Source organism: Rhipicephalus sanguineus, chromosome 1 (genome assembly GCF_013339695.2).
Source record: "Rhipicephalus sanguineus isolate Rsan-2018 chromosome 1, BIME_Rsan_1.4, whole genome shotgun sequence".
Lineage (NCBI taxonomy): Eukaryota > Metazoa > Arthropoda > Arachnida > Ixodida > Ixodidae > Rhipicephalus > Rhipicephalus sanguineus.
The window spans coordinates 194448638-194460926 of NC_051176.1; the positions used below are offsets into that span (position 1 = coordinate 194448638).

Genomic DNA, 12289 nt, shown 5'->3' on the forward strand with positions numbered 1-12289 from the left:
GGAAAACATCCCGAAGAATATGCACCCCGTACACAACGTCGAGAGAAGAAAATGCCGCACGAAAACGATCCTCATAAACCACGGCGCGCGGGAGGGGGTGCTTTTTGTAGACGCCGCCCGTTATCCCCGAAACCTGGACATCAATACTGATGTTGTCAACAGCTCCCTCTTCGCAATGGCAGTCGTAGACACGAAGGGGAAGACTGTGACAAAGGGCTCCGTAAGGACCAGATCATCAGAGGCAGCGGAAGAAACGGCAATTGCATTGACCGTAATCAATGTTCGAAAACAAGACAGAACAATAATCAGTGACTCCAAGGCGGCCATTAGAAATTTCACAAAGGGATGGGTCTCCAGCGAAGCAGCCAAAATCCTGAACCGCAGAGCAGAAGACTTCCGGAACGGCCAAATTACACCCAAATACCTCAAATGGATCACGGCACACATGGGGGAAGTCAACACAGAAGATCCGAGTATCCCTCCCAACCTCAACGAGAAGGCCCACCGAACCGCGCGAGACCTAACCCACCGCGGCTCGGTCAGTGACGGCCCCACACCTCTCATCCACCCCGGAAGGAGGTACGACTGCGGTGGAGGCGATGGGGAAGACGGAGGAGGCGACAATGACGAAGTAGCGATTCAAGACGACAGAGACAGACTCATCACGTACCACGACATACTGGCACACTATAAGCAGCAACGAGAAGAATACCCACCACCACACAAACAACTAGACAGATCTCAAGAAACAGATTGGAGAAGATTGCAAACCAGAACTTTCCCAAATCCAGTACACCTAAACAGAGTAAATTCGAGACAATACCCAGAAGCGAGCTGTATGCTCTGCAAGCACGAACACGCAGATATGGCACATATCTTATGGAAATGCACACGGATCAGCACAATATACAAAGACGACAACATAGGACCGGACCTTCTCGAGGAGCGATGGCTAAGCGCTCTGACTGGCTCAGATCTACAAGAACAACTGTGGGCAATCCAGCGGGCCCGGGCAGCGGTGGAAAGGCTATGCCTCACCGCACATAATGCCCGGGTGGCCTGAGCCCGGACCGGCAACCTTGCAGGTGTTTTTTTTTTCTTAATAAAGTTTTTTCCGTCCGTCCGTCTTTAACATGCACCTAAATCTAAGTACACGGGCCTCTAATGTTTCGCCTCCATCGAAGGACAGACACTGCAAGACAGCTTCGTCACCTGGCACGTAGTCTCGGTCTGGCGGAGTGGAACAGGTCAAGCATAACACATACGAGACTCCACCAAATAAACCCTACACTCGAACTCCGACCTCGATCTCCGGAATCAGTCCACGTGAAGCTTCGCTTTGTTATCTGACTCAGCAAGAAGTTTCGCTTCTTGCTGAACCAGAAAAAACACCGAAGAATGCAAGTTTAAAGTCGACCCTCTACCTCCGCGTCTCAGACCTATAGCTACAGTTTTTTAAAGCAACAGATGCAATCAGACAGTACACTTGTTCTGCAAACTATGCCTCATGAACTCGGAGAAGCTCTCTCTTTATCACTTTTTGTCACAGCATGAGCTTGCGCAGGTTGTTCTTAGGCAACATGTGCAAATCCAATACGGTTGTTGCCCCGGTCAAAAATGGTGTAAATATGACGCATGAACACTTGTCCCAGAACCCAAACGCTTCCGTCGTACACCTGGAAGCCACTGTAACAGCGTACCTTGTCAGAGGACTGGACCTATAAAGAGAAATTTTTATAAGTTAGAACGTATGCTCATAGTTTCAGCTTACCCAATAAAAATTAAGTTCTCAATATCAGCGAGGCCTACAATGCACCTACCTATTCCTTCATTGCGACAGAACTTCGTTACCTGTCTAAAACTTATGATTTATACTACAGATGCACTGAGCAGGTCCACGGGTGGGATCCAGATTTATTCGAGGTAGACATTAGTTGTCTGAGTAAACTACGCTAGCTTTAGTGGCTTTATGCAACATGCTCCAAGATTATTTAGAAAGTGCCTCATAATCATATCCTACCAGAACCAGAGTTATTATTATTATTATTATTATTATTATTATTATTATTATTATTATTATTATTATTATTATTATTATTGCAAAATGCAATTGTAAGCAACCGTTTAAAATACTTAGCACATATGCGTCTTTTTTTATCATTAAAATTTTTTTTGCTTTGGATCTCTTCCCATAACCATGGTCACCAGTTCTGGTCATGACCATGATCATAACTGGTGACCACCATGAACGAAATGGTGACATGATTGCTCTTGTTTGTTTAATTTCCAGTTTATGTAAGTCTTCTGGTCTTGTTCCCTACTCTGTGGGAGCGTTCCTTTCCTCGAGACTTATTTACAAGAACGTCAACATTGTTAAGCAGAGGTATAGTTAGTTTCTTTTATGCAAGGCCTCACAAAGCAAAAACAAAAAAATTCTGAGAGTGTTCCCCGTAAAGGCCACCCCATATGCCTCGTACTGTTGCCCTCAGTGACAATGCTTAAAGATACTACTTTCAACACAGTGATAAGACCAATTCCTCCTAATTACCAGAGTGTAACAATATTTACACCAGAACTGCTAGAATGTCCACTGGAAGTGATGGCCTCATCTAGAGTCCTCTAACGGCCTTCACTCAAGATACTCGTTCCACATAGTCGTAAGTCTCCATTCAGGCCTGCGCCCGACTAGACTCGTGAAGCGCGGCTGTACAATGCATACACCGTACTATACAAGAAGATGTGCATAGTCGACTTTTCATAGGCCCCAGACAGCACTCACTATGTTGCTGCCAGAAAAAATCTGGCCATCCTTAAAGGCAGCATTTTTCCATGCCCCTGAGATAGTTGTCCGACCACGCCTGATGACCTCTGCGCCCCATTGACCCAGACACTGTTCAGGCCTAGGCTGAGGTGGTTGGACAGGCCACGCTTTACAACGTTATCCTGGAAACCATGCGTCTCTCGTTAACAGCTGGCATAAAGAGCTGACGACTAGGATATTGGAGTATGCTTGCGCTGCCTGGTGTCCTTATAAGCAATGCGAAATTAATCTTTTCGAATCCGTTCAAAGGAAGGGAGCTCGTTTCATCTTTCACTGTTACGGCCACGATTTTTTTTTTGTTCCACAGCTTTAGTCTCACTGGACTTAACTCCTCTTTCTCAATGTCGTAATAATGAGTTTTTAAGAACAATACGCTGTGATCCATTAACATTACACATTACAACAGCGGACTGTCAAAGACCGTTTTGGAGTTCAGCAAAGAATGATCAACACGGAGCTACCATGAACTAGACACCTATGTCTGCGCGGACTAACATCTTGAAATTTTGCTTCTTCCCTCTGACAACAGAGTGGTGGAACTATACCGCTCGATATATTTTTGTCGATACCTCGCAAAATGCCGCCACCTTATTTATATATTTACTTGCTGTTTACCACTGTTCTGATTTGTTTGCCAATCCAGCATTTTGTTATAATGCTGTGCACATGAAACCAATACCACTCCTGCAATAGCCCTACATGGGCTGCAGTATGTATAAATAAATAAAGTTCACCTCTGCGTGCAAGCCTCTGATATAGTACATATAGTACAGTCTTGCGCAGTGTTGATCGCGGTTGGTTCCGACATCCCTTGTGTATTGTTTCCTAATTGCCTTTACAGAACAACAGGGTAAACTTACCTGCCGAATATAGTCTTTGGCTTCAAATTCAAACTGCCTGCCAGCAATGGTGAAGACAGCCTTGGGCATATTAGGGATATTCGTGCAATTTACACGGTACTGAAAAAAAAATCAGTGCTGATTTATCTTTCCCATTATTATGCCCATTATTCGCATTATTATTTAGAGCTAATGCTTCAAATATAAACCAGGAAATGTTGCCCATACGGCTGTGCATGGTGCCACTTGCGAGTGGCCTGCTAATAACACACTTGTTTTAGCACATGCGCTGTGTGAAGCGTATATGACAAGCTATCAAACTAAGGCACCATACAAGCGAATTAAGCGAACTCACCTTTGTCTGTATATTCCAACTACATTAAAAGACTGCCGCACGCCCACACACCTACACACTCCCACTCTGGATTCAGGCAAATCGTTCGCAAAAAACCCTTGCCTCTCCTCCCGCGACAAGGCAGTTCAAGGAAAAAGCCACGGTCCGCTTGGAGATGCTGTTAGCAACAACGGTGCCAGAGCTTGAAGGCCGATCATTAAAGCTATTTCGAACGACACTAGGCCCGCGCTTCCAGTTTTGTCCGGGTACGCGGGTGAAGCTGCTCATCAGAGCAATGCCAGTGCTTGAAAGGCGATAACTGCACAGGCACGAAATCGTAAGGAATATTTTTTTTTCGCTGGCTTTCGCTCTGCTCTGGAATAGATAATGATGCTATGAGAACATTCTAGAAACATCGTATTTCAGCAACTGCTGCAACTCCTTACAACTACTTTACTGGCATCTTGGCAGTTAGAAAAACAATCTGAAATGTATCTAATTCTAATGAACTAATTGCACATGTCAGGGACTAAAAGTTAGAGCCGTTGGTTCCCCTGGACTCCAAGCAACGTGCACTATTAATTGCGTGTAATAATGTGCTTTTTAATTCTTTATGCGTGATTGATGTGACCGGATTCCACAAACACCGATGAGGAATGGCGGTGGAGAAGGGTCAGGGAAAGAAACGAAACTCAGCAGTTATTACAAACTTTTTATATCCCTAATGAAAACCAGCAGATAATGAAGCCAAGGAAGATATAGGCGACGTTAATCGCACTGTTTTAAATGTAGTATAATAATTGTGATATAGATGTGAAGAAAGTAAAGTGGACGAAAAGACAACTTGCCGCTGGCGGGGACCGGACCTTGCAACGCTCGGATAACGCGCCCGATGCTCCACCAATTCCGTGGCTTCATTATCTGCTGGTTTTCATTGAGGCTGTGTCAAACCAAGAAACGATCGAGCCCTCCAAATTCCCTTCTTTCAAACTTCGCGTATGTGACGCGAAATTTTATCCAAATTCTTCTAAAGAACTGTAGAACTCTCTCTTAGGATAATTAAACATAACCAATATAGTTCGGTTTCGTTCGAACGCACGAACAAATGGGACAGACACAACACACAGCAAATGTTCACCGGCTCAAGCAAAGTCGTAAACAAATAATACAAACGAGAAAAGAGGTTGGAACACATACAATCAGCTAAGATATGCTCAGAAGAGATCGTATCTGACAGCATAAAAAATTTGAAATATAGCATCCACTTACGTTGAAGATCATTTACACTCACTCGTACACTCTACAATACAACGTTACAACATAAGTTGCCTAACACGTTAAACCACGCTAATTATCTACAATATTAAAATCTCGCAAAAAAAAACTTTAAGCATAGAATGCACGATTTTGCAGTTCAATTCTTCGATATAGCCCCAATATTTTCCCAAATGAGAGCAGCCGCTTGTCCGGAGCGCTTTATTGTATAACCTGAGAGGCAAGGCTTTTATGAAGGTGAAATTCGCCATAACTAAGGATTGGGAAGAATCATTTTAACTTCTTACATTACTCCGTACGGCACATGTTCTGAAAGCAAAAAGCTAACAGAAGAACACGAGGTGCAATACTTTTCGAGGTGCAATACTTTTCGAAGTAATCGTCGAATGGATTCATTAAAAGAGCCTATTGCCTCACGAATCGACTGCCGCAAAACTTTTGGAATCCGTCAGGTACGAGCGGAGTTACAGGGATTCGTCGCGCGCTTCAAGCGCTCTCTCTCTCCCCTCTCGTGCCAGCGAGTGCGCTCAAAGCTGCGGAGGGAGGGGGACGACAAGGGGTCAAGAAGATGCGTTCGTTCGTCAGCGCACGTGATGACCCTGAGCACTTTCTTTTCTTTTTTTTTTCTTCGAACGCGCGGCTTACTTTCGGAGTGATCGCGAGCGGGCACGTGGCGGCATCCTGCGGCGGCCGCGGTAACTATGCAGCTCATGATGCTCAAATCAGGCAATGATGCTCAGGACCTTGGCTTTATGGCGCGGTCATTTGGGTTTATGGCACAATTTGTTGAGAGAAGAGGGAACTATGCCAAGCTGATTTTCAGAAATAACTGTAAATTCCAGGCTGCATGCTGCGCTATAATGTTTGGCTCGCGTGTTCTAGGAGCCCCGAATACCGATCGGCAGCGTTTTCTGACCATGCTGAAAAGGTGTTGCAGGGCCCCTTGAAACAACAATAAAACATGCATGCGAGTGAGTGAGTGAGTGAGTGAGTGAGTGAGTGAGTGAGTGAGTGAGTGAGTGAGTGAGTGAGTGAGTGAGTGAGTGAGTACGGTCAGTGCCTCCCTTTGCTTCCTGCTATGGAGTCAATAGAAAACATGTTTTTTTTTCTAGTGACTATAAGATATATAAGCTGGTTTTATGCAGGATAGTGTTAGAGAACATGTAGATGTGCGTACAGTGCTAACTGCCAGAAAAGGTGTGAGGAAAGCCTCCCCCCCCCCCCCTCCATGTGTACCTTCACTATTTCAAGCACATTGTACAGTGGATAAAGATGGAGACGCACTCACCCTCCCTCGGGGACGTGGAGTAGCTCTGAGATACTTGTTGATGCGTTCGATTTCATCCTTCGGCCCTGCCATAACCGTGGTACCGCTGTCAACCACCGCTTCGGTGGGGCTGGTCACTATCGACTTGCTTCCTACCTGGAGACTGCCGTACACATGAATTGTGTCAGTGACCTTGAACAGTTAGTCATTTTTGTAAAGTACTCTAGTGAACAAAAGTAACGTACTCATGGTAGAGCGTTTTCATTGTGCCACGTATGCTCCGTTTCATACAGTATAGGCAACGCTGCGGTAGCTACGGAAGTAGAGCTTCCATAGAAATTCCACTCCTTGCGCCTTATGGTACAGTTCTATATCTGCGACATTTTCTATACGGAATAAGTATACCATGCAATAAACCACGATACAACGAACCCTGGTTTGAAAAAATCTGCGACGTAACGATGTATCTGCATTTCATAAGCCTAGCTTCATTGAAAGCCATCTATTTTCTTTTTTTTTTTCGATTTCGCAAAGACAAACTGGGCCGCCATTTCAGTTTAACGAAATCCCTGCGCATGGCATACACACGCCATGCCCCTCTGGAAGATTGGCAAACAACGGTCGAGAGGAAATAAATCTTTCGCAAGTGACCTTTGCGTGGAAATGTTGCACGTGGGCGGGCGACAAGAGAGTACCGTCGAGCAAACAGAATAGAATGCACGGCTATCGCCGTTTCTTGCCCGAACGTTAACTGCCCTGAACTCACCGTGTGGCCTACGGCACACTGTGCAGCCAAATATATCCCGCATTTTCGATTGTGAAGACCGACCAACCGATGATTACAATGCACAGAGCCGTTATGACGATCACCAACAAACGCGCGATTACGATTACTATACTTCCCGCAGACAATCCTATCGCGATAAGCATCTTCAGTTCTCTGCTCGGCAGCGTGTGTGGCGGCAATCCAAAGGCGCCGCGCGTAGCTTGCACTATAACTAAAGCAGCATCACCATCACCGCCTCGGCTTAAGAAAATAGCCACCACACTCGCGCACCATCAGGAGTGACACCGGCACGACCAAATAGAACAATTAATACTCGCTGATCAGACACTCCACCGGCAAATGCGCGCGTCTGAACATTAAGCAAGTGTCTCTGCAGACTGCATGGCGTGAGCGCCAGGCGACGCACTGCACACAATTCGTTCGGAACAATCGGCGCAAGCACGTACCGCGTTTCAACAAAGGGGAGCCGGTTTTTGCTCAGTAGCAAATCGCTGTACAAATATTCTCACACGATTAGGCTAAAGCCGGCTAAGACTGCCGTGGTAGCTTAGCAGGTAAGGCGTCGCACTATACTATGCTCGAGGACCCGTGTTCGATTCCCGGCCACAGCGGCCGCATTTCGATAGCGGCGAAATGAAAGAACGCCCGTGCACTTAGATTTAGGTGCGCGTTAAAGAACCCCGAGTGGCCAAATTAATCCGGAGTCTGCCTCGAATGTGTCTCTCATATTATATCGTGGCTTTAGCACGTATATCGCCTGATATTAAGACGAAAGCCTTAGATGCCTCAACCCGCGGCGTCGGCGCCAACACGAGTGATGCAAAATATCATCACGTGATGACGTCACCATACGACGCCGTCGTGGCGTCACATATGACGTCGTGATGACATCATGACATTTGTGACGACATCATGGCATCACGTGACGTCACATGACGACGTCATCATATGACATTATCGCTTGGTCAAAGGTGGGCCGATCGCGGAGGCAGTGCTAAACCAGGTGAGGTGCCCCCGATCCTCGGGGCAATGCGAAATGGCGTTAGGTGCGGATAGCTTTCGGCGAATGGAGGGGCGGAATCGATACATAATAGATAAAAAAATACATCGACTGAGAAGAAAAAGAAGCTGGCTTTCGCCTTCGAGTCGTCTTGGGTGAATTCATAAGGGACTTGTGATTTTTATTGTTACGACCTCGTGCTTAGCAGCAGATTAAAAGAACAACTGAACAACCGAGTGGGTGCAAAAAGTTCTTGAAGCCTCTTCGTTGAATTAAAGATTTCCCTTTCCGTCACATGTTGGCGAATCGCGGAAGTAAGCATTGAACTACGCAGCTAGATAATCGAAATTTTGCGTCTGGGCTGCCATCACATACCTGTCCATGCTGAACTGCCAGTATCCCCTTTTAGTGACGTCCGTATAGGTGATGTCTCCGGTGTAGCGCTCACTGTTGACGCCGCCGAAAAGGATTTCACCTCCATCCTGTTGGCTGGGCGTGCTGCTAAGAAAAACTGAGAACAGGGGCTCAGTGACGAGTTCCTGCTTGAGCATGTTGTCGAACGGCGGAACCACGTCCTTCTCGGAGATGTCCGGGTAGCCGAGGCCAAAAATTCCGTCGAAGGTGACCTTTTTAAAGACGTCTCCAGTAGTGTGCGTGATTTCGCCAAACATTTGTCGCCTGACGGAGACTCCTGCCACGCCCAGGTTGTCTCTGCTCAACTTTCCCCGCACCATTCCGGATTCGTAAGTCATCTCGAAGCGCCGCCCATTTTTCTTGTACGTAGATGATGCGTCTTTGTCGTACTTGCTTCTACCGGCTGCGTGAATCAGAGAAACAACGCACTTGACACGCAGCTACCTAAACAGTCGTTGAATGGATGTACTCATTCATTTAATCCCTCAGTCATTCGATCATTTATACAGGCATATCTACTGGGTGTACCTGCCTCATTTACTCCTCCATTCAGGTAGCGACACGGGTGCGCTACATCCCCTTTTTTTACCTTGCCTTGGCTTGGCATAAAGGCACCCTATCTTCAGCTAACAGAAAAGTGCCATCCATCCAGCCGTCATCCGTTATGAACCCCATATGCAGCTTTTCTGGACACCAGCGGCCTAGTTCGCGTCAACGACACCACGTGGCGTATCGACCTTAAAGAATTCAAAAGTCCCGCCATGACGTATGCAGTGACGCGGCATTAAATAAAAGAGAACCAAAAGAAACAGTACACACGCCCCGAGACTGTCGCTTCACCTCGGTGCGCAGAAAAGAGAGCGCTGTTTGTCGGCGTTATCTCGACGGCGACGACTGGCAATGAATTGGCAGTTTTTCTATACGTGCCATGCCAAATGTCTGGCCGTTATAGACGCTCCCACGATGCATGAAGAGAATCGTGTTTTTGTTTGTTTGTTTGTTTGTTTGTTTGTTTGTTTGTTTGTTTGTTTGTTTGTTTGTTTGTTTGTTTGTTTGTTTGTTTGTTTGTTTGTTTGTTTGTTTAGTTTCTTGCGCTGCCGTACCGGTAGGATATTGGAGCAGCATGCTGCTTTCCGAGTTTCTTTTTTCAGCTAGCGGGAACCATTATGTTTGGGTACGAACAGGATATTGTGGTTGCATAATAAACCGAATTTCCTTTGGTGTACCACTTGGGTGATGCTCGTTTGCTCCTTGCGTTACCTCAAATTAGAACTGCATAAGTTTGAAAATGCTAGGAATGAGAGTAAAAAAAGGAAGTTAAAGATAGTTTTTATTTGTTTTCATTTAGTTCTTATTAGACATGTGCGCCGGACCCAAAATCACCGGCGGCGACGCGCCGATGTTTCCACCTCCGGCGGCGGCGCGTGAACGGCGCGGGGTTCATCGGACCGGCGGCGGCGCGGCGCGAGGGGGGAGGGGGCGAAGCAGTGAATGCGATAAGTACACGCCGTAATGTTACATGAATGAGGGCTAGCAGCTCTTTTTGCTCTGGTCTCACTTAATTCTACAAATTGCTGGTGTATGGCAATACGGCCGCTACCGGTAGAGAAGCGGTTTTCGGTCAGTTTGTCGTATCAGTGGTCCGAGGGCGCAGCAGTGAGATCACAGCGCTCACAGCGCGTAGAAGGTATAGGAGCCGTTCGTTGGGGGGTGTCTGGCGAAACAGCGCGCGTGCCAGCGCTCTCGACCGCGCCCTTATAGTCAAAGTTCACAGTTGCTGCTCGAGTTACGCAGTCCCCCTCCCCAGACATCCGTTCCTGCTCCTTCGCCCAGCAAATGACGGGCTAGGCGTTTCCTTCTGCTTGAGGAGCAATAGACGGCAGGCTTCGCACGCGGGTTATGTTATTCCGTGTGACGGAGATGGCCAGCTTGTTTAATCTCTGCTTTAGCCATGTTCCTTGCCAATGCTCGCGAGCTTTCACTCGCGGGTATACAATGCGCGGAGCGATGTTATCGATGTAGAGTTTATACGGAACATGACGGCGACGGTGAAAACCTGTCCTGAATGTCCACGCAATTGCTAACGCAATAAAAAATATACAAGAAAACCATCGAAGCGGGCTCGTCTTTTTCCTGGAAACCTGCATCGTCTCCGCTGTAAAGAGTGAGTCCGTTGGAAGAATCATAAAATCCGGCGCCTTTTCCATTGGTTTCGTTCTCGCCTTCAATACCCTTCTTACAGGGGACATCTCCTCCCCACTTATTTCTTCATAAAGCATGCGTACAATGTCAGCACTAAGCGTTGAACCTATTATGATTTCGCGCTTGTCGGCCACAGTCTGTTATCTCTGCATGCGCGGTCGCAAACGCACAAAATGGAGCGAAATCAGTTAATCGCGCACGATAGTCTTGCGAGAGAAGCAAGAGCGGGTGGGCGGCTGCACACCAAAGCAGTATGGGGGACAATTCGTAAGTGGCATTTCTCGTATACGGACCAGTCGAGAGTATGTATCCTGATGATGTCACGTGAATCACTGTTCTGGCATCACGAAGTGCACCAAAAGACAAACGCCAAGAGAATAACGCGCTCGTTGTTTTTGTTTTTTTTATTTTCAGAGGCTGTTAGGAGCCCTTTATAAAAGCAGGGCGTGCAAACAGGGACACGGGAGAGTAGTCAAGACACCAGAAACGCCTCTAACAACTGAGAAATCACACAGCGGTGGAACCGAAGGTAGACACAAATATTTATCTGCGCATTTCCACGTAAGAGGCCATACCTATCAATCAAGTGCGAGTATGGGTGGTCGACGTGAGAGATAGCTGTCCACTCTCTCAACTTTTCTCTCATGTCCGCATTTCTACTTCATGTCTCCTTAACATGAATACCTACCAACTAGCTCAGCTACATCCTAAGTTTGCCATTCTCTTTACTTTTGTATTTATTTATCGATTTACTCGAGTAAGAATGAAACGAAAAAGTGTACTAACGCACCGAGATATATATGTTACTTATCTATTTTATTTATTTATGCATAGAGCACTAGGTCCAAGACTCCAAGATTATGCTATCCAGCGAGTTTTTTTATTCAAGTACCCTAAAGGCCTGGGTAGGCATTACATAGGGGAGTTATAACACAATAAAGCTGTTACAATTACAGTGTACAAATTGAATAACAAATACAAACGATTGATACAAATATATATAAATATGCACATACGCTATACATATGTAGAGATACTATTACTTAACAGAACAGGGATGCTACGCGGAGAAAATAAAGAAAGTACTACTAAAAAGAAAAAAAAGAAAAGAACAGGACAACAAAAACTCTAAGTAAAATTTTCGCAGTGTTCAAAACAAGAAAAGGATGCAAAGAAAGGATAATTCCCGTTCATTGAAATTCCGCGTACAAAGTACAACGACAACAAGTACAACAAAACAGATATGCACAAGAACAATATTAGCGTTCATTAAAATAACTTTTAAGTTTATTCACGAAATCTTCATGATTTTGAGAAGAACGACGTCGGCAGGTAGCTTGTTCCAGTGAT

At 46.0% G+C, this 12289-nt stretch overlaps 1 protein-coding gene across 1 annotated transcript in view; it reads right to left on the bottom strand.

The window, feature by feature from the left end:
• Positions 1-1571: 1571 nt before the first annotated feature.
• LOC119381015 (lysosomal aspartic protease) overlaps positions 1572-12289 on the bottom strand; it is an 11272-nt gene continuing 554 nt past the window's right edge. The window contains exons 2-5 of the mRNA XM_037649016.1: positions 8699-9140; positions 6558-6699; positions 3682-3780; positions 1572-1718 (exon numbers count right to left, since the gene is read on the bottom strand). Of these exons, the coding sequence (XP_037504944.1) occupies positions 1572-1718; positions 3682-3780; positions 6558-6699; positions 8699-9140 (830 nt within the window). The remainder of the gene's footprint in view (positions 1719-3681; positions 3781-6557; positions 6700-8698; positions 9141-12289) is intronic.